The 21,063-nt window shown below is 50.8% G+C and overlaps 5 protein-coding genes across 5 annotated transcripts; 1 reads left to right on the top strand and 4 right to left on the bottom strand.

The window, feature by feature from the left end:
• Window positions 1-339: 339 nt before the first annotated feature.
• TRUGW13939_03764 (uncharacterized protein) lies at window positions 340-2,294 on the bottom strand (the record flags this gene model as incomplete). The annotated part of the gene is made up of 7 exons (XM_035486943.1): window positions 340-476; window positions 535-809; window positions 878-1,271; window positions 1,341-1,671; window positions 1,727-1,809; window positions 1,870-2,137; window positions 2,199-2,294. The coding sequence occupies 7 exons, from the start codon at window positions 2,292-2,294 to the stop codon at window positions 340-342; spliced, it is 1,584 nt and encodes a 527-aa protein (XP_035342836.1).
• Window positions 2,295-3,002: 708 nt separating this feature from the next.
• TRUGW13939_03763 (uncharacterized protein) lies at window positions 3,003-4,475 on the bottom strand (the record flags this gene model as incomplete). Its single annotated transcript, XM_035486942.1, has 2 exons — window positions 3,003-3,989; window positions 4,050-4,475. The coding sequence occupies 2 exons, from the start codon at window positions 4,473-4,475 to the stop codon at window positions 3,003-3,005; spliced, it is 1,413 nt and encodes a 470-aa protein (XP_035342835.1).
• Window positions 4,476-5,112: 637 nt separating this feature from the next.
• Window positions 5,113-7,004, bottom strand: TRUGW13939_03762 (uncharacterized protein; the record flags this gene model as incomplete). Its single annotated transcript, XM_035486941.1, has 2 exons — window positions 5,113-5,325; window positions 5,388-7,004. 2 exons carry the CDS (start codon window positions 7,002-7,004, stop codon window positions 5,113-5,115), a joined length of 1,830 nt encoding a protein of 609 aa, XP_035342834.1.
• A 2,121-nt stretch (window positions 7,005-9,125) lies between these two features.
• On the top strand, window positions 9,126-21,039 carry TRUGW13939_03760 (uncharacterized protein; the record flags this gene model as incomplete). Its single annotated transcript, XM_035486939.1, has 11 exons — window positions 9,126-10,023; window positions 10,072-10,169; window positions 10,225-12,127; window positions 12,754-12,910; window positions 12,979-13,262; window positions 14,215-15,445; window positions 16,502-16,965; window positions 18,859-20,069; window positions 20,137-20,428; window positions 20,485-20,854; window positions 20,910-21,039. 11 exons carry the CDS (start codon window positions 9,126-9,128, stop codon window positions 21,037-21,039), a joined length of 7,038 nt encoding a protein of 2,345 aa, XP_035342832.1.
• On the bottom strand, window positions 16,323-16,952 carry TRUGW13939_03761 (uncharacterized protein; the record flags this gene model as incomplete). The annotated part of the gene is made up of 2 exons (XM_035486940.1): window positions 16,323-16,419; window positions 16,489-16,952. The coding sequence occupies 2 exons, from the start codon at window positions 16,950-16,952 to the stop codon at window positions 16,323-16,325; spliced, it is 561 nt and encodes a 186-aa protein (XP_035342833.1).
• Window positions 21,040-21,063: the final 24 nt, after the last annotated feature.

Genomic DNA, 21,063 nt, shown 5'->3' with positions numbered 1-21,063 from the left:
TGGTCCGTCATACCAGCGTGTCTTGGTTGATATTTCCCTCTCTCTGTGGTCAATTCTGGTCATGATGGAGAGGTAGATAATGATTGGAAAAATGTCATTAATACCATTGCCATATCTATCCATCATACCCAGGTTCTCAAATTCGATGTTTTTTTTTTTTTTTTTTTTTCTCCTCTTTTCTTTCTAGCTGTGTATATTTGGTTTTTTCGAGATGTGATATATGGTCCACCAATTGAGTTCTTTAGTTCAAACATTCAAAAAAAATATATATAAAAATATTCTTCCTATTTTTTTTTTTATAAATTGAAATCGTATAAAGATTGTTTTTTATTTAACTCTTTACACACTTTCATCATGAACAGGCACCGCTTCTACCCTCTCTTTCTCATCCAGCATCTTCTCTTCACCCTGAATGCGCTGGGTAATTTCCTCGTCCATGCGAATAAACTCTTCCGGTCTGGTCAATTGCGTTGCCGCTGGAAATCATCAGTACACAACTTTTTTTTTTCTTTTTAGGAGGGAAAAGGTACTCACTCTTATTCCACGCCACAATAATGCCCGGCTTCGTCTCAAAAAACCGATCAATATCCTCCAACGTGCGATTCGCCGTCTCCGGATAAAACAGATACGTGATTGGAATAAAACTGAAGCAGATACATGCCCATATGATCCAAAACTTCCAGCCCAGGTTTGCGATCCCCGGTGGCGTGACTTGGACGACCATGTAGTTCATGATCCAGTTTGTGGCCATGGCGAGCGAGGAGCCCTTGGTGCGCATTTCGAGAGCGTTGATTTCAGTGGGGTATAGCCTGGATGAGATTATCAGTCAATAACAATGGCCCTTTTTACTATCTATATATGTGTAGGAGGGGCTTACCAAGGAACACCCAAAACACCCAGACCAAAACTCGCAAAAAACACAAAGAAAAACGACACCGCTACAATTCCCAACTTGTACTGATCGCCCCTACCCGTATCGGAAATTGCCAAGGTAATGGCAATCACAACCCAGCAGGTACAGCACGCTGCCGCAGACCACATCATCACTTTACGGCGTCCGTACCGCTCAATCGTGAAATATGCCATGCATGCAAAGAAAAGATAGTCGACGCTGCCGGCAGCAGCGAGGATGCGTGCTAGCAGTTCGCTGATGTTGAGTGCGTTGATGAAGACGTAGGACATGTAGTAGCTGGTGATGTTGATACCGGAGATTTGGTTCATGGCTTGCATCCATGCGCCGAGGATCATGCGTCGGAGGACGCCGGAGGGGCCTATCTGTGTTAGTTTTTTTTTTTTTTTTAAGGAAACTCGGGAGGAGAGAGGGGGGGGGGGGAAGTTACCTCGTCCGGTCAAAAGCTGACCCCAGGTATACGTAGTCATGTGCTCGCGGTCAAGAATGTCTTTGATAATATTAAACTGTGACTTGACCTCGGGCGAGTCGACGGTTACGCCCTCGCCTTGCAGAGCAGCAATGATCTCACGCGCTTCGTCGTATTTGCCCTTGCGGATCAGTAGACGCGGCGAGTCTGGCAAAAAGGGGCAGAGGATGAAGATGAGCAGACTGAAGAAGATTTGAAAGGCAAGAGGGAAACGCCATGAGACGTTGCCGGGGGCGAATGAGAAGCCCAGGGTTAGCCAGTTGGAGAGGGAAAAGCCGGTGATGCAGTTTGCCTGTGGTGGAAGTTAGATAGATACAAAAAAAAGGTGACAGAAAAGAGAGAGAGACCATTTGGATAATAACCAGTTTGCCGCGACTGCTCATCTTGCTCGTCTCGGCTTGCCATACACCTGCAGTAGCAGTGTTCATGCCTATCTTCAGTTAGAAAAGCACTTTCAATTAAAAAATTAAAAAAAAACATAAATTCGTACCCGTGCCCAACCCAGCTACCACTCTCCCAACCATCATCTGCGACACACCATACGACGTCGTCTGAATAATCGCACCCACAGCAATCACAGCACTGCCAACAATAATCTGTCGCGGCCGCCCAAAGATATCGCCAGTCCAGATGGTCGACATGGCGCCCGCGAAACAGCCGAGATTGTACACCGAGGTCATGGTTGCTTGCATGTTGGAGGACGGGAAGTCCATGGTTTCGAGAAAGTTTTGGCCGATGATGACATTGCCAAAGACGCCCTTATGATACACATACATTAGAGGAAGAAAAAAATAGTCATGGTTATGAACAAAAACATACCTGGTCGTAGCCGTAGAAGATGAGGACTGTTGACGTGGCGACTGAGATCCAGATGGTCAGGGCATCCCCCGAACCGCCCCAGTATTTGCGGCCCATGGTGTTAATGTTTAGGTATCAATAACAGTGGATGGTGGGTGGCAATTTCATGAGGAGTGTCTGCTTGTCAATCTTGTCAATTGAATGATACAAAAGTGTGTATGCACAACTCAATGTAACACGAAGAAAACCGTGAGAGGCGGGGTTCGTTTTTATATATAGGAGGATAAACTCAATGACCCACTTCCCCCAGACCCAGGAATGTTTTTATCCCGAGTTTTTCATTCAGGCAAAAAACGAAGCTCTAGCAGGGGACCAAATTCACGGAGTAAGTCCGGTGCACCGGCTCTCTTCTCCAGTCTGGAGAAGCAAAATGCGGAGATGACTCCACATGGAAAACTCGGGGGAGCGGCGAAGTTGGGACCCAACCGGGCAGGTGAGCCGATTCAGCCAGCAAAAAAGCTCGGCTTTCCTGTCTGGGAAGCCGGGGCGGACCGTGCGTTCAAGTGTTTTCTGGGCAGGTTGGGCGACGGGGGCCGGATGCGGCAGCTTTGCCGGAGGTTTATAGTTTATTTAACTTTATTAACTTTATTAACGGCTGGACTCTTGACTCTTAAGACATCATTTTGATGGTTACAGAATAATACGAACCTGGTTAAACATTCAAACAAACACATTCACAACAAAATGAGAGAGTATACGCGACCACATTATCGTCAAACTTTGCCAGTCAACTAGTTGAAACCTTGAACCCCAGAAATACAGACCTCAATCTCTCGCGTGAGGTGGGTGTTTTACGAAAAATGTAATAGACCCAGCCCCCCTGGCCTCCAGCGACACATCCATATCGCCGCGACTGCCCCACCACTCTGGACTCTCGGGGTTTTCCTCTGCGTACTTGACGCCCGAAGCATGGCCCTGGCCGTCCTTGCTAACCTCCAGACCCGGTCCATCCAGGCAAATCGAACCCGTGTGCGCGGCAGCTTCGACTGTGCCCGCCCAGGAATGAGGGTATACGGCATTGATATGACCCGAGTCGCTGATGTGCGACGATGTAGCATGGACTACTACTGAATCATCCGGCGACGAGAAGATATCAGAAGGCGCCACCCTGAGTGGGTTTACCAACGCGATATTCTGAGACCCGCTGTGCGTGCGAGTCACGAGAGTCGCATTGTTGGCTGGATATCCAGACGAGACCACGGGTATCAGAGTTGCTGAAATCGTTCCCGTGTAGGTTTCCACATGCGCAGAAGAAGAAAAGATCAGTTTGCCCGAGACAGAGCCACTATGAGTCTTGATTACAATCTCATATGGCCGGTACTGAATAGCGGCGGCGGCTGTCTTGTCAACTGTGTGGCCCAAGTGTTTCTTCTTGTTGTGCTGCTTCTTTTGCTTTTTGCACGACCTCTTGAACGCCTTGATATCCCCTTCATCCGGGACAAACGGCTGATCATCAAACTCGATTGTGGCATCTTGCTCAAAAACAGCATCAAGATGAGGATGCGAAAACGACACGGCCACAGAGCCTGTCCCGGTTTCCAGCACAAGCCGAGCTGGCTCGTCCGGGTGCTCCGGATCGGCTGGTTGTGGTTCAACCGTGACGGCGATGCTGCCAGATGTAGTCTTGAGGGATAGGAGATCGTACAGCGGGTATCGGCCCCAGATTGCCCTCGACCCGGTTTCTCGTATGATTTCGCGATTCTGCGGATCGTACTCTACTTGTGGGCAGTCTACCCACGTAAAGTCCTTGACCTGTTTTGAATGTGTAAGTACGATTCAAACATTTTTTTTCTCTCTTCTAGCTCAGCCAACCTTTTTATCGCGAATGCACTTCTTCCCAATGAAAAACGAGACAAGGGAAACCAAAAAGACAATCTTCACCAAGGCAAACAGCCGTCGTCGTAGCGGACGACGCTTCTTGTCGCCCTTCTTCGCTTTTCGGAATCGACCGCAGCAGCCACGTCGTCGGACGGGCTCGTCTATTTCTTCGTCTTCTTCTTGTTCTACGGGAATACCGGCGACATCACCACCTTTGTAGTCCCCCATAGAAGGCGGCGTGTAAGCCGGAGTCACGTCGTGGTACTCGGGCAGAGTTTCGACTTCAGATGTAGACGGCGTGTAGACGGTGGTAGAGCCGACAGTTTCCGACCCAGAGGAGTCGTCGTGATAAGGAGTAAATGGCATTTTATGATGATCGTCGTCGCTCAAAAGAGGCTGCGACTGTTCTTGATTCCCCATTGTTATACAAATTATCGATAAAAAAACTATTATTCAATGAATGATTTTTTTATAAAATCTAGACACCAGGTCAGCTGGAATTGAATACTAATAGTACTCCGGACAGTGGCCACACCCTTATAAGTCTTACCCCGAAAGTTAATTATTATTAATTGTTAGGCAGCTATTTTCGGAGTTCGCGTGCTCAGCTGTTAGATTTCCGTGCTGTCGACGGGAAGATTGGTCTGCCGAACGCCGTTAGGCAACACCATTTTTTGGTTGGCTATAGTATTATCGCGGCTCATGCACAAAGTGAAAGTAATATAAAAGTAATATAAAAGTAGTGCAATAAAAATATAATTGGGTATTGACTTCATACGACAGCTATCTACACCTGAAACTGGTCTGCTGCAAGCAACAAAACCAAAAGGGAATTTGGGAATCATTAACAATGCCATGGCTGAATGAATGGTTTATACAAAAAAAAAAAACGCCCCTCAATATGCAAGCGTAAGAGCAGAGAGCAACAAGCGCTGAAAAGAGGGAAGCAAATAAAGAAGCAAAAGCTGTACAGGTAATCGATGTGATGATGGTGGTGGTGGTGGTGGTGACGAGCTCAAAAGGCACGTCTAGATGTATGGGAAAGGAAAGGAAAGGATTAGATGAAGCCAAGATTGCTAAGCAGTGTTTTGCCCTCGCTGACAGGCAGCTTGGACACATTCAATGCTCGTGCTTGAGAACCGGCTCGGAGTCGCTGCAGACCCTGCGTCACCTTCCAGGCCTCGGAGTTGTCCAGAACAAAGACGAATTTCTTGCCCTCTTGGTCACGGAGACTGGCGCGGACGACGTGGAACTCTTGGATTTCAACGCTCTATAGCTAATGTTAGTCAACCCATTTTAATATCTTAGTAGAGCAGTAAAAAAAAAACACACCTCGATTATCTTCATCGTCCATGCCTTTGCATCCCATTCTCTCTGCGCAACTCCGCGCACGTCATCATCTACAAACCATCCTTCGGTCGAGATGCGCAAGACCAGGCCGTCGGTGACCGGGCGCTGCCCAGACACCAGCTGTGCGATAGGGGTCTTTTGAAAGGCATTGTTGAAAGCGTACACGCCGTGGATGACGACCTTTTTGGGATCCTTGGTGGTGTAGGGCCCGTGGTGAGAGTGAGACGGAGGAGGGGTGGTTCGGGCGGTTGACTGCGAGGGCGCATAGGAAGAAGACTCGGAGTAGACCGAGGGCGCCGACGTGCCGCCATATGGTCGCCGGGGCCTGTCGTACGGGCGGAACGAGTAGGCGTCGTCGTCGTTGTTGTTGGTAGCAGTCCTGGCCGTGGGCCTTGGAGGAGGCTTCTGCGGCGAGGAGGCCGTCGTCCGCGGCGGAGCAGCAGAAGGGGCGGAGGCCGGGGCAGGAGCGGGATTGGGAGCGGAAAAGGTCGAGGCGGCAGCGGAGGCGGCTTTCTCCCTCGCAGCTTTCTCCTTGGCCTCGGCAAACTTCTTAGCAGCGGACTCCTTGGCAGCAGCAAAGCGTTTAGCTGCCTCCTTCTTCGCGGCTTCCTTGGCCGCTGCTTCTTTCTCGGCGGCTTCCTTCCTGGCCCGCTCCTCTTTCTCGGCGGCTTCCTTCTTGGCCCGCTCCTCCCGCTCCGCCGCCTCCTTCCGCGCGCGCTCTTCTTTCTCGGCGGCTTCGCGTTCCGCCCTCTCGCGCACTTCGCGTTCAGCAGCTGCTTTGGCTGCGGCGGCCTCCCTTTCAAGCTGCTCTTTGCGCTCCTTGAGCTCTTTCTCCATGGCCTCGCGCTCCTGTTGGCGCCGCTTCTGCGCCTCTTCTTCTTCTCTCTTTCTCCGGAAGGCTTCCATTTTGCGCTTGAGCTCTTCTTTGCGCTTTGTCTCCTCGCGCGCTCTCTCCCATTCGGCCTCGGCCTTTTTGGGGTCTTCCTTGGGTGGGGGGTTTGTATTGGTGTTTTGCTGAGTGTTTTGATGGGCGTGTTGATGCGGTGGTGATTGCGGTGGCGGGCCTCCCGCATTGAAGTGACCGCCAGTATTATTATACTGAGGACCCGGCTGGGGGCCTCCTCCAGGGAATGCCCCGTTTTGGCCCTGATGTGCGTTGTTGTTGTTGTTGTTGGCGTATTGGTATCCTGAGCCACCAAACCCACTGCCAGGCCGTGGTCTGTTTCCTGTGTGACCGCCACCTGCGTCGCTTTGCATGGTGCCAAAGTACCAACCGCAAAATCCAACTGCTACCACTAGCAGAACAACGCCCATGCCACCGGTGGCATTAGTCGTGGCCATCCAGACCTTGACCGTGGGCTGGATGATAACCCATATGGCCACGACGAGCAGAGTGGACAGCGAGCCGGCAATGAAGCTGTTGCGATGGCATTGCAGCGACGGCAAGTAAATAAAGCCCGAGCCGGCAGAGTGCGGAGGGACGACAAAGATGTCGTACGGACCGTCGGGCAGGTCGGTTGATTTGCGATACTTGGGAGTCCCTTCTGTCGTGTTTGGGTTGGCGCCGTGCGGTGGTGGCGGAGGCGGAGGGCCGTCCATGATGGATATATATATATATCAATCAATATAATGGTTGTTTTTTTTTTTTTTTTTTCCGTCACTCTTCAAATTCTTCCCCTTATCTTCTTCCTCTCTCCAATCCTATTATCAAGTTCACCTCCGCGAGACCGAGCTTATCGAGTCTGACCGGGCTGCGAGTTCTGGGAGCAAAAGATGGAGAGTGTTGGCTTCATGTTCACAGCGGCATGAGTCGGCACTGGGGCGGGTGGCCCGTCAGTGCTGGATGCTGTCGATTTCCAGAAGAATGCGATGCGATCAAGATTACAGTCGCGCTTCGTCGGGTCCAGGCCTTGGGACGGAGATGTCAAAAAAAAAAAAGGTGGCAGAAGATGGAATGTTGAGTATCTAATTAGAGTATGTTAGTGTAACCGCACTGGATGGATGTTGTGTCTGCTGGAATGCGTGTGTATGGGATGCGTACTTTGGATTGGGCGTGAGAAGAGACCACAGAGGAGGTGGTCAGTGAGCGGTGGAGACTGGTTTAAGATGAAGAGGAATGAAGGGGAGGAGGGAGAGAAGGAAGAGAGAAAAAAGGGTTTTGCGTGTGACACACGTTTGGACTCTATTTTACTAGTCTGATCGTGCAGCACGCCCAAACTGTCACTGCCGGTGGAGCCTATTAAGTACTATTATTAATATCCAGAACAATACTATTGTTCTGCAAATAATATAGATCCTTGTCTCTCCCGCATCAACGATGAATTAGAATGGGCATGCCGTTATAATAATAATTATCATAACAACAGCAATAACAATAGAGACACGACACGACACATCACCGCCGACGTGGCCTTTTTTTTTCTGCTGTTTGTTTTGATTTTCCTCTTTTGCGCCGGCCCAGTCAGCGGGCCGTTGGCTGCTCCACCCTGCTATTACCAGCTTATTATTTGCTGCTCTCTAGGCATTCATAATTACCATTCATAAATAATGCCAGGCAAATCAGCACCTGGCTGGGCGTGGCATCTGTGATCTCTGTGACATCTGTGCCCGAGTGCATATGCAGGCAGATTATTCCAGAGCCAGCGGTGGAGCAGCGCAGCACTGCGTTGGCAAACTGTGGACGAACTGTGCCCATCGTTTTGCTTTTTTTTTTCTCCCCTACTAACACGACTAGGCACCACTAATACCTGACTAGTTGGCCAAGTGCCAAACAGTTGGGAACTTGGCAAGTTGGAAGAACATCTGGAGAGAAAATAGGACTAAACGCATCCCCCGGACAACGAGAACGACCGGCCCGCGCCGCGGTGCGCCAAGCCAATCATGCAGCTGTCTTTCTTTCTGGTGTTGCGTAACTACGTGCTGTTGTTGATTTGGCTAGAAAAGAGTTTGCCTGACCGTTTCTTGCATATGTAGTTTGATGTCGAGGTTCTCATTTTAATGTTCAAATGTTGCATTGGTGGTTCTGCTTTTGTCTTCGTTACACTGTAAATATATAAAAATAGTCCACCTCGGCATACATACGTAGACTTGACCTCAAATCCAAGTATTATATACACATATATATCTACTATACTCAAGTAAACATACTAAATAGAAAACTATTTTATCCAAAGAATGCATAGCTCAACTTGACACTGTCAGTCTATAGACTGTCACCAGATAAAACATGTGACCCGAGTCACATGACCTACACCACATGCCACAGACAGTCAGGCACAGAAAGGCACAGCTGATACAGGACAGGCACATCAGGAGCTCAACACTAACTAAATATTTCTACTGAAATTATTATTAATTAAATAGCAGCAGGTCTGCTCAGTTGGTTGCGGCCTGGCGCCAAGGCCGCGGTGATTGGCCGGACCCGACATCACGAACATCGATCAGAGACCACCACGATCACACCTCGAGCTGTTGTCCGCCGTGCCCGCGGACGTGGTCAATTTCCTGCTGCACACGGCTCTCTACACTGCTAAATTGCATATCCTTCTTCTTTTCTCTTCTTTTCTTTGAACTGCAAGGACTAACCCACACGGCCTTCCTTTTTTCGGCGTCCGATCCGACTTTGTCCTCGCTCAACCTATGCTGCTACGATAACCCCCGAACGCTGCGACGACTCCACGCCCCCGGTTGAGGGCATCAAATCAACCAAAACCCCACAGCATGGCATCTTACAATACCCAACCACAGGCTCACCAGCATCACCATGCGGCCTCCTTCAACGCGGCCGTTTCAATGGGCTCTTCTGCGCCAGCTGGCACCTTCGTGCCAGGCACCAAAGTGCAAGTAGGCAACCACCGCGTCGTGATCGAGAAATACCTGTCCGAGGGCGGCTTTGCACACGTCTATGTCGTTAAACTGCCCCAGCCCATCGATGGCGCCGAGACCGCCGTGCTCAAGAGAGTGGCGGTTCCTGACAAAACCGCCCTGGCCGGCATGCGGACCGAGGTTGAGACGATGAAGAAGCTCAAGGGCCACCGCCACATTGTGAAATACATGGACTCGCATGCCTCCCAGCTCAAGGGTGGCGGCTACGAGGTGTTTTTGCTCATGGAGAATTGCCAAGGCGGTGGTCTGATCGACTTTATGAACACCAGGCTGCAGCACCGTCTGACCGAACCCGAGATTATCAAGGTCTTTTCCGACGTGGCCGAGGGCGTTGCCTGCATGCACTACTTGAAGCCTCCGCTGCTGCACCGAGATCTCAAAGTTGAGAATGTGCTCATATCGCTGACCGGCAAGAACCCGGTCTACAAACTCTGTGATTTTGGCTCGACCGCTCCTCCGCGCCCAGCAGCCACGTCCGGCGCAGAGGGTCGTCTCATCGAGGATGACATCCAAAGACACACCACTATGCAGTACCGAAGCCCTGAAATGATTGACGTTTATCGAAAGCAGCCCATCGACGAGAAAAGTGATATTTGGGCATTGGGTGTCTTATTATACAAGCTCTGCTACTATACCACCCCATTCGAAGAGGTTGGCCAGATGGCCATTCTCAACGCCAGCTATAAATTTCCCTCATATCCCACATTTTCTGACCGACTTAAGAGACTCATTAGTAAGTGCATCCCCCGTCGACCTCCCTTTTCAACACTAACACACCTAGGCTCAATGCTCCAAGAGAATCCCCAACGACGGCCCACAATTTATGAAGCGCTGAAAGAAGCTTGCAGCATACAAGGAAAGGATGTTCCTATCCGAGATGTATGGAATACTTTTTCTTTTTAAACTGCTGTACGATACTAATTGATATCTGCAGATCTATGCGCAGCGAACACAGTCTGAAGCTCGCCGCCAGCAAGAGCTCCCTCCTTCCTCCTCCGAGACACCCAGAGTCGGTGCTGTTTTCTCCCCTCCCATGCAAGAGACGAAAATTATTCCTGAAATCGCACCAATGCGTCGCGGTCGCCCAACCAAGTCGGCATCCCAACAAAACTCTGCTCACCCAAGCCCCTCGCCGTATCGGGGCACGCCTTCTAATGATCCGTTCGCTGTGCTGGACGGCGGGAAATCCAAGGGTGAGAGTGCCGACGAACTCTCAAACCGGTTCCCCACACTTGATCAATTCTCTTTGTTGCACGAGAAGGGAGGCAAGTTTGACTTTGAGCCTTCAGCCGGGGGCGAGGCAAAGCCTGAACCGGTAGAGCTCTCTCAAAGAGTCACCAATGCATTGGCAGATGATGCCTTTGTCAAACCGGCTTCTCCTGCTCTGTTGCCCAAGAAAGAAGTCACCGAAAGTCAACAAAAACCAGTGCGCGCACCCTCTGTGGACAAGAAGCAGAAGGAGTCGCCGAGTCTTAGGGGTGAGCCGGATCGTGGCCAGTTGCAACAACCACAACAACTGCAAGACGCCGACGCTCGAAAGCCGCAAATGAAATCCACCGGTACTATGACAGAAGTGTCGCCTTCACCAAACGTAGAAAGCCGGTCCTCTTCGAACCGTCCGATCTACAGATTTCCACAGTCTTCCAATGAGCGACGACAGCCTAGTCAGTCGTGGCCTGAGAGAAATCGAATGTCAGGTAGCGTTCCCTCGCAGACGACAACAATTGACAGAGTGGAACCCAAGCCCAAGCCTTCGTCTGAAAGGATTCCTCAGGTCTCTACTAGCTCTGCTCGGCCCTCAATGGAGGCTTCTTCACGACCTTCACTACGAGACCTTGATGAAGCGTATCTTCGCCCCAAGTCAGCGAACTCGCGTTCTCGACCTTCCAGTATTCATATTGCCGGTGGGGGCGACTCTCTCGGAGACAAGGGATTTACGAGTGCACCACAGGATCAATATGAAGATGGAGAACCCCTCCAACATGCACGAACAGATGGAGACTGGAGTACCGAACGCCCCAACATCGGCTCTGACGTTGACTATCTTCGCGCGCGTGAGGAGGAAGAGCTTGCTCGCAAAAAGGAAAAGCGACTCAGCAGTGGCTCGATGAAACATGCCAAGCGGTCCAGCCTGTCGTCGTTGGCTGTCTCTGGAAGAGGGCTTCTTTCTGGCCGATTCGGGGAGGCTTTCCGCCGGTTCGAACAGAATACGTCAGACAAGAGTCGCACCCCGTCTCCAAATGAAGTAGAGAGACGCCTGCCTCCTATCGATGGCTCCGAGGCGACAGACCGAAGTGACGATGGGCATATTGATTCCGGGTATACAGACATTTCGCCAGAAATGAGGCGAGAGATGGAAAGACGGCGACTTTCTCAGGAGGAGAAACGAGTCGCTAATGCGGCAGCTGAGTATCGACTCCGTGTGTCTGGACGAAATGGAGCAGGGGGCCGGGATGGAGTCAAGGCAGCTGCCATTCAAAACAAAGTACAGTCGTTGCTTCAGGACAACACTAAATCGGCGCCAAAGACAGCGTCTGGTTATGGCAAGTACACCGAGTCCGAGTCAGGCGAGACTGGGCAGACACCAGAGGCGGAAAACAGAGAATATGTGCCACGCCTCCCCACCAGACCCAAACCTCCTCCAAAGGACACCAGACTGGTAATTGGCAGTCAGGGCGGTGGTGGTGGATTTGTACAACCTCAAGCACCCAGCGAGGGAGTGTCGCCATCGTCACGCGGTCCGCAGCAACGGCCGATGGCACCACCCAAGCCGAAGAACCTTCGCACGGGGCCAACAGGCAACACGCCGACTTCTGAACGTGCGCCTACTTTACCTAGTGAATCGGCAGGCGGCGAGGACTGGGAGACGAATTTTAGTCGGAGATATCCAAGTCTCTCGGGCTTGGAGCTTGTTGAAACGGAGATTGACGTGCCCAAGCTGTCGTCGATTCGAACGCGAGAAGTTTAAATTTATCATCCTTTTTTATTTCCTTTTGGCGATCTTGGGGACTCGTGCATATATCTATCTATATATACTTGCAGTGACTGGTTTCTATTCTACGCATATATTTTGTTATCTGGACGGCTACTGGCTGGCTGTAGTTGTGATGAGGGGTTGTGTTGGTGAGATACCGTCAGTTACATAGATGAGTTCTAGAGCTGTTTGAAATGAGTAGCAACTGTATTAGTATTATTTCTCCAGTGTCCACTGTCTAGAAGACATTATCTTGTATACACAATGGGATATGGAACTAGTCCATATCCGGTTAGCGGCGCAACCCGAGACAGCATTGAAATGTTATCGTCCAGCTTATCGTCAAGACCACCACCACATGTGCAGCCAGCAGAAACAACATTGAACCTGCAGACTATCATGCGCACATGAACAATCTTCGTTATATATACGGCTGCTCTACGACTTGACAGCTCATATTCGAATGACTGGCGCTGCGGGCATCGTCAGTTTTTCGTTTCTCGTTTCTCGTCCCGACCATGGCGCCTGTAACGCTGAGCACTGTTGACAGTGAGTTGAAAGACGTGATTCAGCAACTATTCGAGATCCAGTCTGCCGTGCATGGATACCTAGGCGCAGAATCGCAGACCGAGCTCGTCCGCAAAATGTACGTGGATGGCACCTCCCCAAGTCATCAAGACTAACTGACCTGGACATCATTTTTCTTTTTTTTAGAAAAACCCTCACTCTCTCCTTATCAACACTCTCCAAAGACACAAAGACAGCAGCAACAGACCCCTCGGTTCTCGCCGAAGAAGCCAATTTTCCTTCAACAACAAAAAAATCAAACGACCCCCCCATCGCAAACGTACGACTGCCACCCGAAATCATCGACTATGTCGACGCAGCGCGCAATCCAGATATCTACACGCGAGAGTTTGTCGAGCTGGTGCAGCGCGGAAACCAGGATCTCAAGGGCAAACAAGATGCCTTTTCTAGTTTTCGAGATGTGCTGGCGCGTGAGATGAGGAGCGCGATGCCGGAATGTCGGGGCGAGGTGGACCGGGTTGTCGCTGCGACGGCGGCGACGAATACGACGAATGGGAACAATAATTGAAAGAGAAGTCAATGGTTACCAAAGAAAGAAAGGAAGGAAAAAGAGAAAAAAAAACTATAAGAATTAAAATTAAAATTTTTTCTTTCTTTGGTTAATGGGAGTATTTTATGATGGTGGGTGACATCCCCACGAGGTCTGGGCGTTTTGTTTCTCTTTACATACAACAGCGGTACATCAATTATTATTATTATTATTATTTTCTATTGAATAGGATTTGGTGGCGTTTTTTTCACACTTTACACTTTCTCTGTTTCTTTCACTTTTTGTTTGGCAGGATTCAGTCGGCAGCGTATAGAGTTTGCGACCCCGCAAGGACAGAACAAGTGATGAATTGTAGTGTCGCTGACTTACCCTACACCACCGCCAATGACCGCCTCGCAGGAGTCAGCAGCCTAGCTAAGCGCGATGCCGGGCGCAACTAATTACTAGTAATTAGTGACTTGCATGCAAAGTACAAAGTGTCTTTCATTGCTACCTTGGTTACTTGCTGCCTTATGTAATATGTTCCGGGCGCATGGGAGCGAGCCACGCTAATGATGTCACCGCCAGACCGTTCTTTCTCATCGCCGACGCTCGGTTCCGCCGCCAGATCTCGCGGTCAACCAACAGCCTTGTCCAGCCATGTTATCCACCAGGTTATCCACAGCCTCGTTTTCCCATGTGGGGGGGCCAGCGCGTGTTTTTCTCTCTTTTTTCTTGGGTCTGACTCTGCATGGGTCGGGTCGGGGGAACTGACTCGGATTTCGGTCTGGGGGCGCCGCCTCCCCCGGACTCGATCGAATCCTAGTACATATACTACTTACTGCTCGACACGAACTGCTTCGAGAATCCCCCCCCTGGCCTGACCCTTGCAGAATATTTTTACTTCCCCGGCTCTGTACTGGCCGGCAGCCATGTCTTTTGCCGGCATCGCGCCTCTGTCTCCAGCATGGCGTCGACCGTCAGCTCTACCCCCAGCGATGGCATCACCGGCGGTTACACAGGCAACGACTTGGGCCTCGAAATCACCATAGCCACGTTTACCGGCGTGGCCTGGTACAACGCCATCGAGCTGCTCGTGCTTGTCTTTGTGACCTTTCAGCGCTACAACGGACTCTATTTTTGGAGCCTGCTCATCTCTTCCGCCGTCGGCGTGATACCTTACTCGATTGGGTTTTTGATGAAGTTTTTCCAGCTCACCTCGGCGACTTGGCTGTCCGTCACCTTTTTGACGGTGGGCTGGTATGCCATGGTGACGGGCCAGTCTATGGTGCTGTATTCTCGGCTGCATCTGCTGAACCGCAACCCCAAGATTCTGCGACCCGTGCTGTGCATGATTATCGTCAATGCGATCGCGCTGCACATTCCGACTACCGTCTTGACCTATGGATCGAATTTCGGCAGCCCACGAGACACCTTTGTGGCGGGGTACAACGTGATGGAAAAGATCCAGATGACCGGGTTTTGTCTGCAAGAGTTTATCCTCTCGGGCATTTATATTTATGAAGCTGTCGGCCTGCTCAAGGCAAACCCGGAACACGGCAGTCGCAAGATCATGTACCAGCTGCTTTGCATCAATCTAGTGATTATCACAATGGACGTCGGTTTGCTTGTCGTCGAGTACATGAATTTGTACATGGTCGAAACCACCCTCAAGGGCGCCATCTACAGCATCAAACTGAAACTCGAGTTTGCCGTGTTGGGTAAACTGGTGCACCTTGTGAAAACGCACGGCTGGAAACCAGAGGTCTCGATCCAGGGCAACGCCGGCGATGCTTTTCCGGATTTTGTGGATGCCACTCGCGTCACGTCGGACGTTACCCATGCGAGTCCGCCGCCTCATCATCATCCTCATCCTCGAGGATCCTCCTTTCAGTCCCCGTTTATGAACCACGACGACGTCTCGATTGCCATGTTTGAGCACTCTGCGCCCCCGGTGACTCCAGACCCGGAACAGCAGCCGCGGCATTCTTCGACATCCGAGTCGTGGAGTGGCGAAACGCAGACGAACCGCATCGAGCCCGTGCGTGGCCTCGAGGCGATTGATTTTGAGATGTCAGGACGTTTTCAGAGCCACGACAGTCATACCTACAACGACCACCCGGGGTGATATATTTTTTTTCTTCTCTTTCTCTTTTACCTCACATAACTGCCGGGAAACAGACTCACAAGGGCTATCCCATATTGACTGGCACCCATGCAGACAGTAGGAAGTGAATAGCTAGCTACTGACAGCCACAGCGCGGGGGAACTTGTGAAAACTTTACTTCTCCCGGCACACTGAAAAAAAGTGGCTTTGATCCAGAGATGGCCGTTGAAAAAACCCGGGCTTTGCTTTAAATTGGCTTTTATTAGGACTTGTATTGGGGGTGCCTCGTGGCTATCGCAATTAAGCTCATCGAGATAGGGTTACCCGGGTATCACAGGAATGCTTCGATTCGTTCGGCACGTGCGGCACTGCACGTGTGGAATGCCAACACCGAACTACACCGAACTTCAGCCACACACTACACATGAAATGTATGTAGCTTTTTGACTGTTGATAGATACAGAATTTACTTGGAATACAGCAAGAATAAGAACATGGGTCATACGTAAACATTACTCTAAAACACACACACGAAGATTAAATTTACAAACGACGAAGATAAAGAAGTGTGTATGTAACACAGCTTCCCTGAGAAAAAGAAGAAAAAAAAAAGAAAATACCAAAGAACGGTATTGGATAAGTCGAAAAGTTGCTTGTGGCTAAGATTGTCACACCAAAAAATAAGAGAATTGCAGAACTCATCGAGATGCTCGAGTCCTTGGAGCGCCATAAGATCTAACAAACTCCTCCCCCTGCGTATAAAAAAACTCTTAATTTTCTCCACCTACAATTTCCCACGAAGGCCCCGGACATTGACAAGTTGTATAACTGTTTTTCTAGAAGTTACTGGGAAGTAACTCCTAGAGGGTATCAATCGTTACAAGTGAAGGAAATTTAAGCCAGGAAGACGGCGGCGACGGCGGCAGCACCGGCCATCATGAAGGAACCGCTAACACCGTTGGCGGCGTTGGTGAACTGGGGGGTTCCAGGGCTGGGATATGTTAGCTTGCCGTCTCGATATATATATATATATATATGCAGGAAACAAGAGACAACTTACGCGGTGGTGGTAGGGCCGGTTCCAGGGACGGGGACACCAGTGCCAGTGCCGGCGGGAACGGCGGGGACGATGGTGGTAGGGGGAGCCGGGGGAGCCTGGGTGGGAGTGAGAGTGATGGTCGACAGGCTGGTGGTAGGCACGCAGGTGGTGACGGTGATGACCGAGACCTGAGGAGCCGGGGGCGACGAGACGACGGGGTAAGGAGCAGGGCTGGTGTTGCCAGCAGGGGGAGCCGGAGGAGCAGGCTGGGACACAACCGAGGTGACGGCCGGAGGAGGAACAGCAGGTCCGGAAGGAGTCACAGCTGGAGGAGCCGGGGCCGGGGCAGTCGAGGTCTGACGAGCTGGGCAGTTGGTGACGGTGGGAGCGCACGAGGTGATGGTCTCGATGTCAACGGAGGTCACGGTGACCTGGGCGGCGGCAGCGCCAGCAAGGAGGGCAATGGTAGCGAGAGAGAACTGCATTTTGACTGGGAAAGTGTGTGGGTTTCGTGGAAGAAACAGAAAATAAGTTGGCGAGAAGAGGTGGTGGTGGTGGTTTGGAGGTGCTGAAAGAGCGTTGGTAGTTGGGTAAAAGAGTGTGGGTGACCGAAGTCGAAGAGCTTTTTGTTTTTGCTAAGAAGTCTGAACTGGTGGGTTGAAGGGAGGAAGAAGGAGGAAACAGGCGACAAAGCCGGCGACGGGGAGTCTTTGTACCTGGGTGGGAAATGAGCCCTGGCTGATCGTTTCAGCGCCGGGCGGGGGGGCCGTCTGGTACCTGGCCCACCTTGTCACCAACTACTTATCGCAAGTACTACTATAAGCCGATGCTACTCTGCTGATTCGCTCCGGGCTCTAATAACGAGCAGTGTGTTGATTGCCTGTTCCGGCAAGCGCGTCGCTTAGCGCTGCGATCTAGCCGCCCGGACGGGTTTAGCGCGGCGGCACCCCCCCAACCCCAGAAACGAGGCTGCGCGGTCATTGGCTGGAGGGCCCCTTTAGCGCGCGGATTGCCACCTGTGGCTCTCCACTGACCGCTTGTTTTTAAATATGATATAATAATATAATAGTATATTCCTGCTCAAACAAAAAACTCGACATACGCGATATGAGGTACAGTACAAAGTACTCTGTAGTGTTGTCTGCAGGAACTGTTACTTGAGACTAGACAATCACTAAACATCAGCACAATGATACATTGTCACTGTGGCCGCCACTAGCCACCCAGGACCCACTCCTCCAGCCCCTATTGGCCGCTCGGCCCCGTTAGTCAGGGGTAGGCCGGCGGCTGCAGCGAATACACTCCGTGGGCGCGCCCCACCGCCATCCCGCTCCTTCCGTTCAATCATCAATCAATAACGGCAAGAGCAGCCTGACTGGTCCCCCGGCGGTGTGGCGCTGCGCCTCGTGCTGCTTTCATTGTGTTGCACGTTGCTGGAGACTGATGTTATATTGGGACAGACAGGGTAAATTCGCAACAAAGAAGTTGCCATCAGAGAGCAACAATGGATGTTTGGGAGTCAATAATCAACACGTACCCCTATGGGCCCTGGATGGAGGGCTAGTGGAGGGCCTAGCATATTAGCATAGAGCAGTCCCACCGGGCAGTGCACTCTCAATCTCCCCTGAACCAGTCTGTCCGCATTGTGACTATCTCTTGTCCAAATGCGAAATAATGCAACTGAACTATTATTTAATAGATATAAAGCAAGCCTGGTGGGTCGTGATTTCAACGTGCTCCAAGTTCCCCTGACGAGATCTAGCACATTTCTTGTTCTGCTCGAGTTCGGCATTTTAACTGTTAATAATACTACGTAGCATTGAACAGCTCTATTGTAGTTTTAGTCTTTAAGTTACAGCCTTATTTATCTTCTATGTATACAGAGTACCCGTATATTGTGCCCAAGAAGAATGAGCAAATGACAAGAAATATTTACAAGTCTCTTGTTAGAGTACAGGTTCTCTTGTTAAGAGATGCTGTCTCGGTCGCTCCTTCCGCCGAGGTGAAACAGCCAAAGCCCGTTGTTTGTCTTGTTTGGTGGTTGTTTCACCTCGATCACGTGATTTCTCGTGGTGTTTGACGTTTCGTTTCGTTTCATGCATGCATTCTTCGACTATTTTTTTTTTTCATAACTACAGCATCTCTTGGACAATTGATAAAAATATCAATACCGACTGTCCAATTGCAACTGGCATGCAGCCCTCGTCAGCCTGGCACCCTGGGGCTGTGACTGTCTGACTGCTGGGGGAACCCCACGTGACACAGTGCTCCGAGTCCTGGTTCCCAATATTGACCGACCCTGCAGAAAGGCATTTTAAATATTTTTTTAAATAGTTGTCAAATATTACAAATATGAAATCAACATAAAAATGCAACTGTACTGTTGAATAGCAACAATACCAAGGCAGCAAATAACAGGGTGGAGAAATAAACGTCTCCGTGGGGCCCAGAGCCTTATCGCCCAGTGTGAGTGCAGGCTTGCCCTGCCTGGCGCCCGCCCCCCCTCTTTCCCTCCAGCCCAACCCTCGTCCAGACGCCCGCTTCAGCCGTGCATTATTATTTCTCTCGTCCTGTTTCCTCCTCGACTTGTCCTGCCTCACGTTCGTTATCCTCTGTTCGCATCGTCGTGTCTGGTTCTTCTCCCGCCTTCTCTCGAGCCTCTCCCCGCGACCGAGTCAGTATTCGTTCGACAAGGAAGGGAAACCTCCAAAAGGTCGACTGATCTGACCTCAACCCTTCTCTACGTTCGTTCAGCTTGTGCAGAGAAAGAGAGACACTTTGACAAAATTGAGAGAAGAGACAGCAGAATTCTTTACAAGCTGGCGGACGATCTGCATTCAAACCAGCCCCAGCCGGGCCTTGATCACAGCCGTACCACCACCACCACCACCAACAACATGTCTTCGCCAGCACCCCTTCTGAGGCCACCGGTGCCTGGCGCCCGGAGCAACAGTGGCTCGCGAACACCCAGGCTCACTCTGGGAATCCCACCGTCCCCCAGTATGAGACCAGTCAACCCACCAAATGGAGGAGAAGCAAGTAACGTCTCTGACATCCCTCTGCCCCGACCTTCCGCCACCCGCCCTGGCCCACCACCGCTTCGATTAAGCACACCAATGCTCAATACAAATGCATCGAGCGACAATGGCAGGCCAATTCTTCAGTTGGCACCGCTTTCCACCGGCGGTTCGACTGACAATGGTCTGTCCAGATCTGGCAACAACATCCACCCGGACGGCAGAAACAGCGGCCCGACCAGCGCCTCTTCGTCTTCCTATTCTACCCTGTCCTTTGCCACGGGCGGTCTTCGTCACCCAGCTGGAACACCCGATCCGTCATCCGCAATCAGCTCGGTTTACTCTGACCGAGAAAATGGAGTATCCATGGAGAGAGACAACAGCGTCAACGGCCTGTTGCCCGATCTCGATAAATTGAGCCTCGACATGGGTCGACCTCTCGACGTCGAAGACCTCGACGACGATGGATGGTTGGCTGCCAGTGAGCAGAAGAAAATCAACGAACTGGGCGGCCTTGGAGAAGGTGCCGGTGGTGCAGTCACGAGATGCAAATTGAAAGGCGCCAACACTGTTTTTGCCCTAAAAGTAGGTTTTTTTTTTTTTTTTTTTTTTTTTTTCATTGTCCATACCAAAAACTAATTGTAATTCCAAGATCATTACTACGGATCCAAACCCCGACGTGAAGAAGCAGATTATCCGAGAACTCAATTTCAACAAAGACTGCGCATCCGAACATATTTGCCGTTACTACGGAGCTTTCATGGACAAATCGACGGGCACGATTTCCATTGCCATGGAGTTTTGCGAGGGTGGTAGTCTAGACAGCATCTACCGTGAAGTGAGGAAGCTGGGTGGCAGGACCGGCGAGAAAGTACTCGGCAAAGTCGCCGAGGGCGTTCTCAATGGACTGTCCTACCTCCATAGCCGAAAGATTATCCACCGAGGTATGCAATTCCTTCATATCGAGTAGTATATAAGCAAGCTTACTCACAACCCATAGACATCAAACCGTCCAACATTCTGTTGTGCCGAAACGGGCAGGTCAAGCTTTGCGATTTCGGCGTCAGCGGAGAATTCGGAACCAAGGGAGATGCCAACACTTTTATTGGCACCTCGTACTATATGGCCCCTGAGCGGATTACGGGCCAGTCATATACTATTACGTCAGACGTGTGGTCTCTGGGAGTGACTCTTTTGGAAGTCGCTCAACACCGCTTTCCTTTCCCTGCCGATGGGACCGAAATGCAGCCTCGCGCTGGATTAATTGATCTTCTCACATACATTGTCAGCCAACCGATACCAAGGTTGAAAGACGAGCCCGAGAACAATATCCACTGGTCGGATAATTTCAAATACTTTATTGAATGCTCGTGAGTTCCCCCCCTTTTCACTCTAACCTTTTTGGTATCTGCTCACATCTTGCAGTCTCGAAAAAGACCCCCCGCGACGAGCCACCCCTTGGCGGATGCTGGACCATCCGTGGATGCAGGACATCAGAACCAAAAAGGTCAAGATGGCCAACTTTATCAGGGAGGTATGGGGATGGACCGAGTAGTCCGAAACCTACGTCTTTAACCAC

This window comes from Talaromyces rugulosus, chromosome II (genome assembly GCF_013368755.1).
Source record: "Talaromyces rugulosus chromosome II, complete sequence".
In the NCBI taxonomy this organism is placed as follows: domain Eukaryota; kingdom Fungi; phylum Ascomycota; class Eurotiomycetes; order Eurotiales; family Trichocomaceae; genus Talaromyces; species Talaromyces rugulosus.
This window is presented reverse-complemented; position numbering and strand designations above follow the sequence as displayed.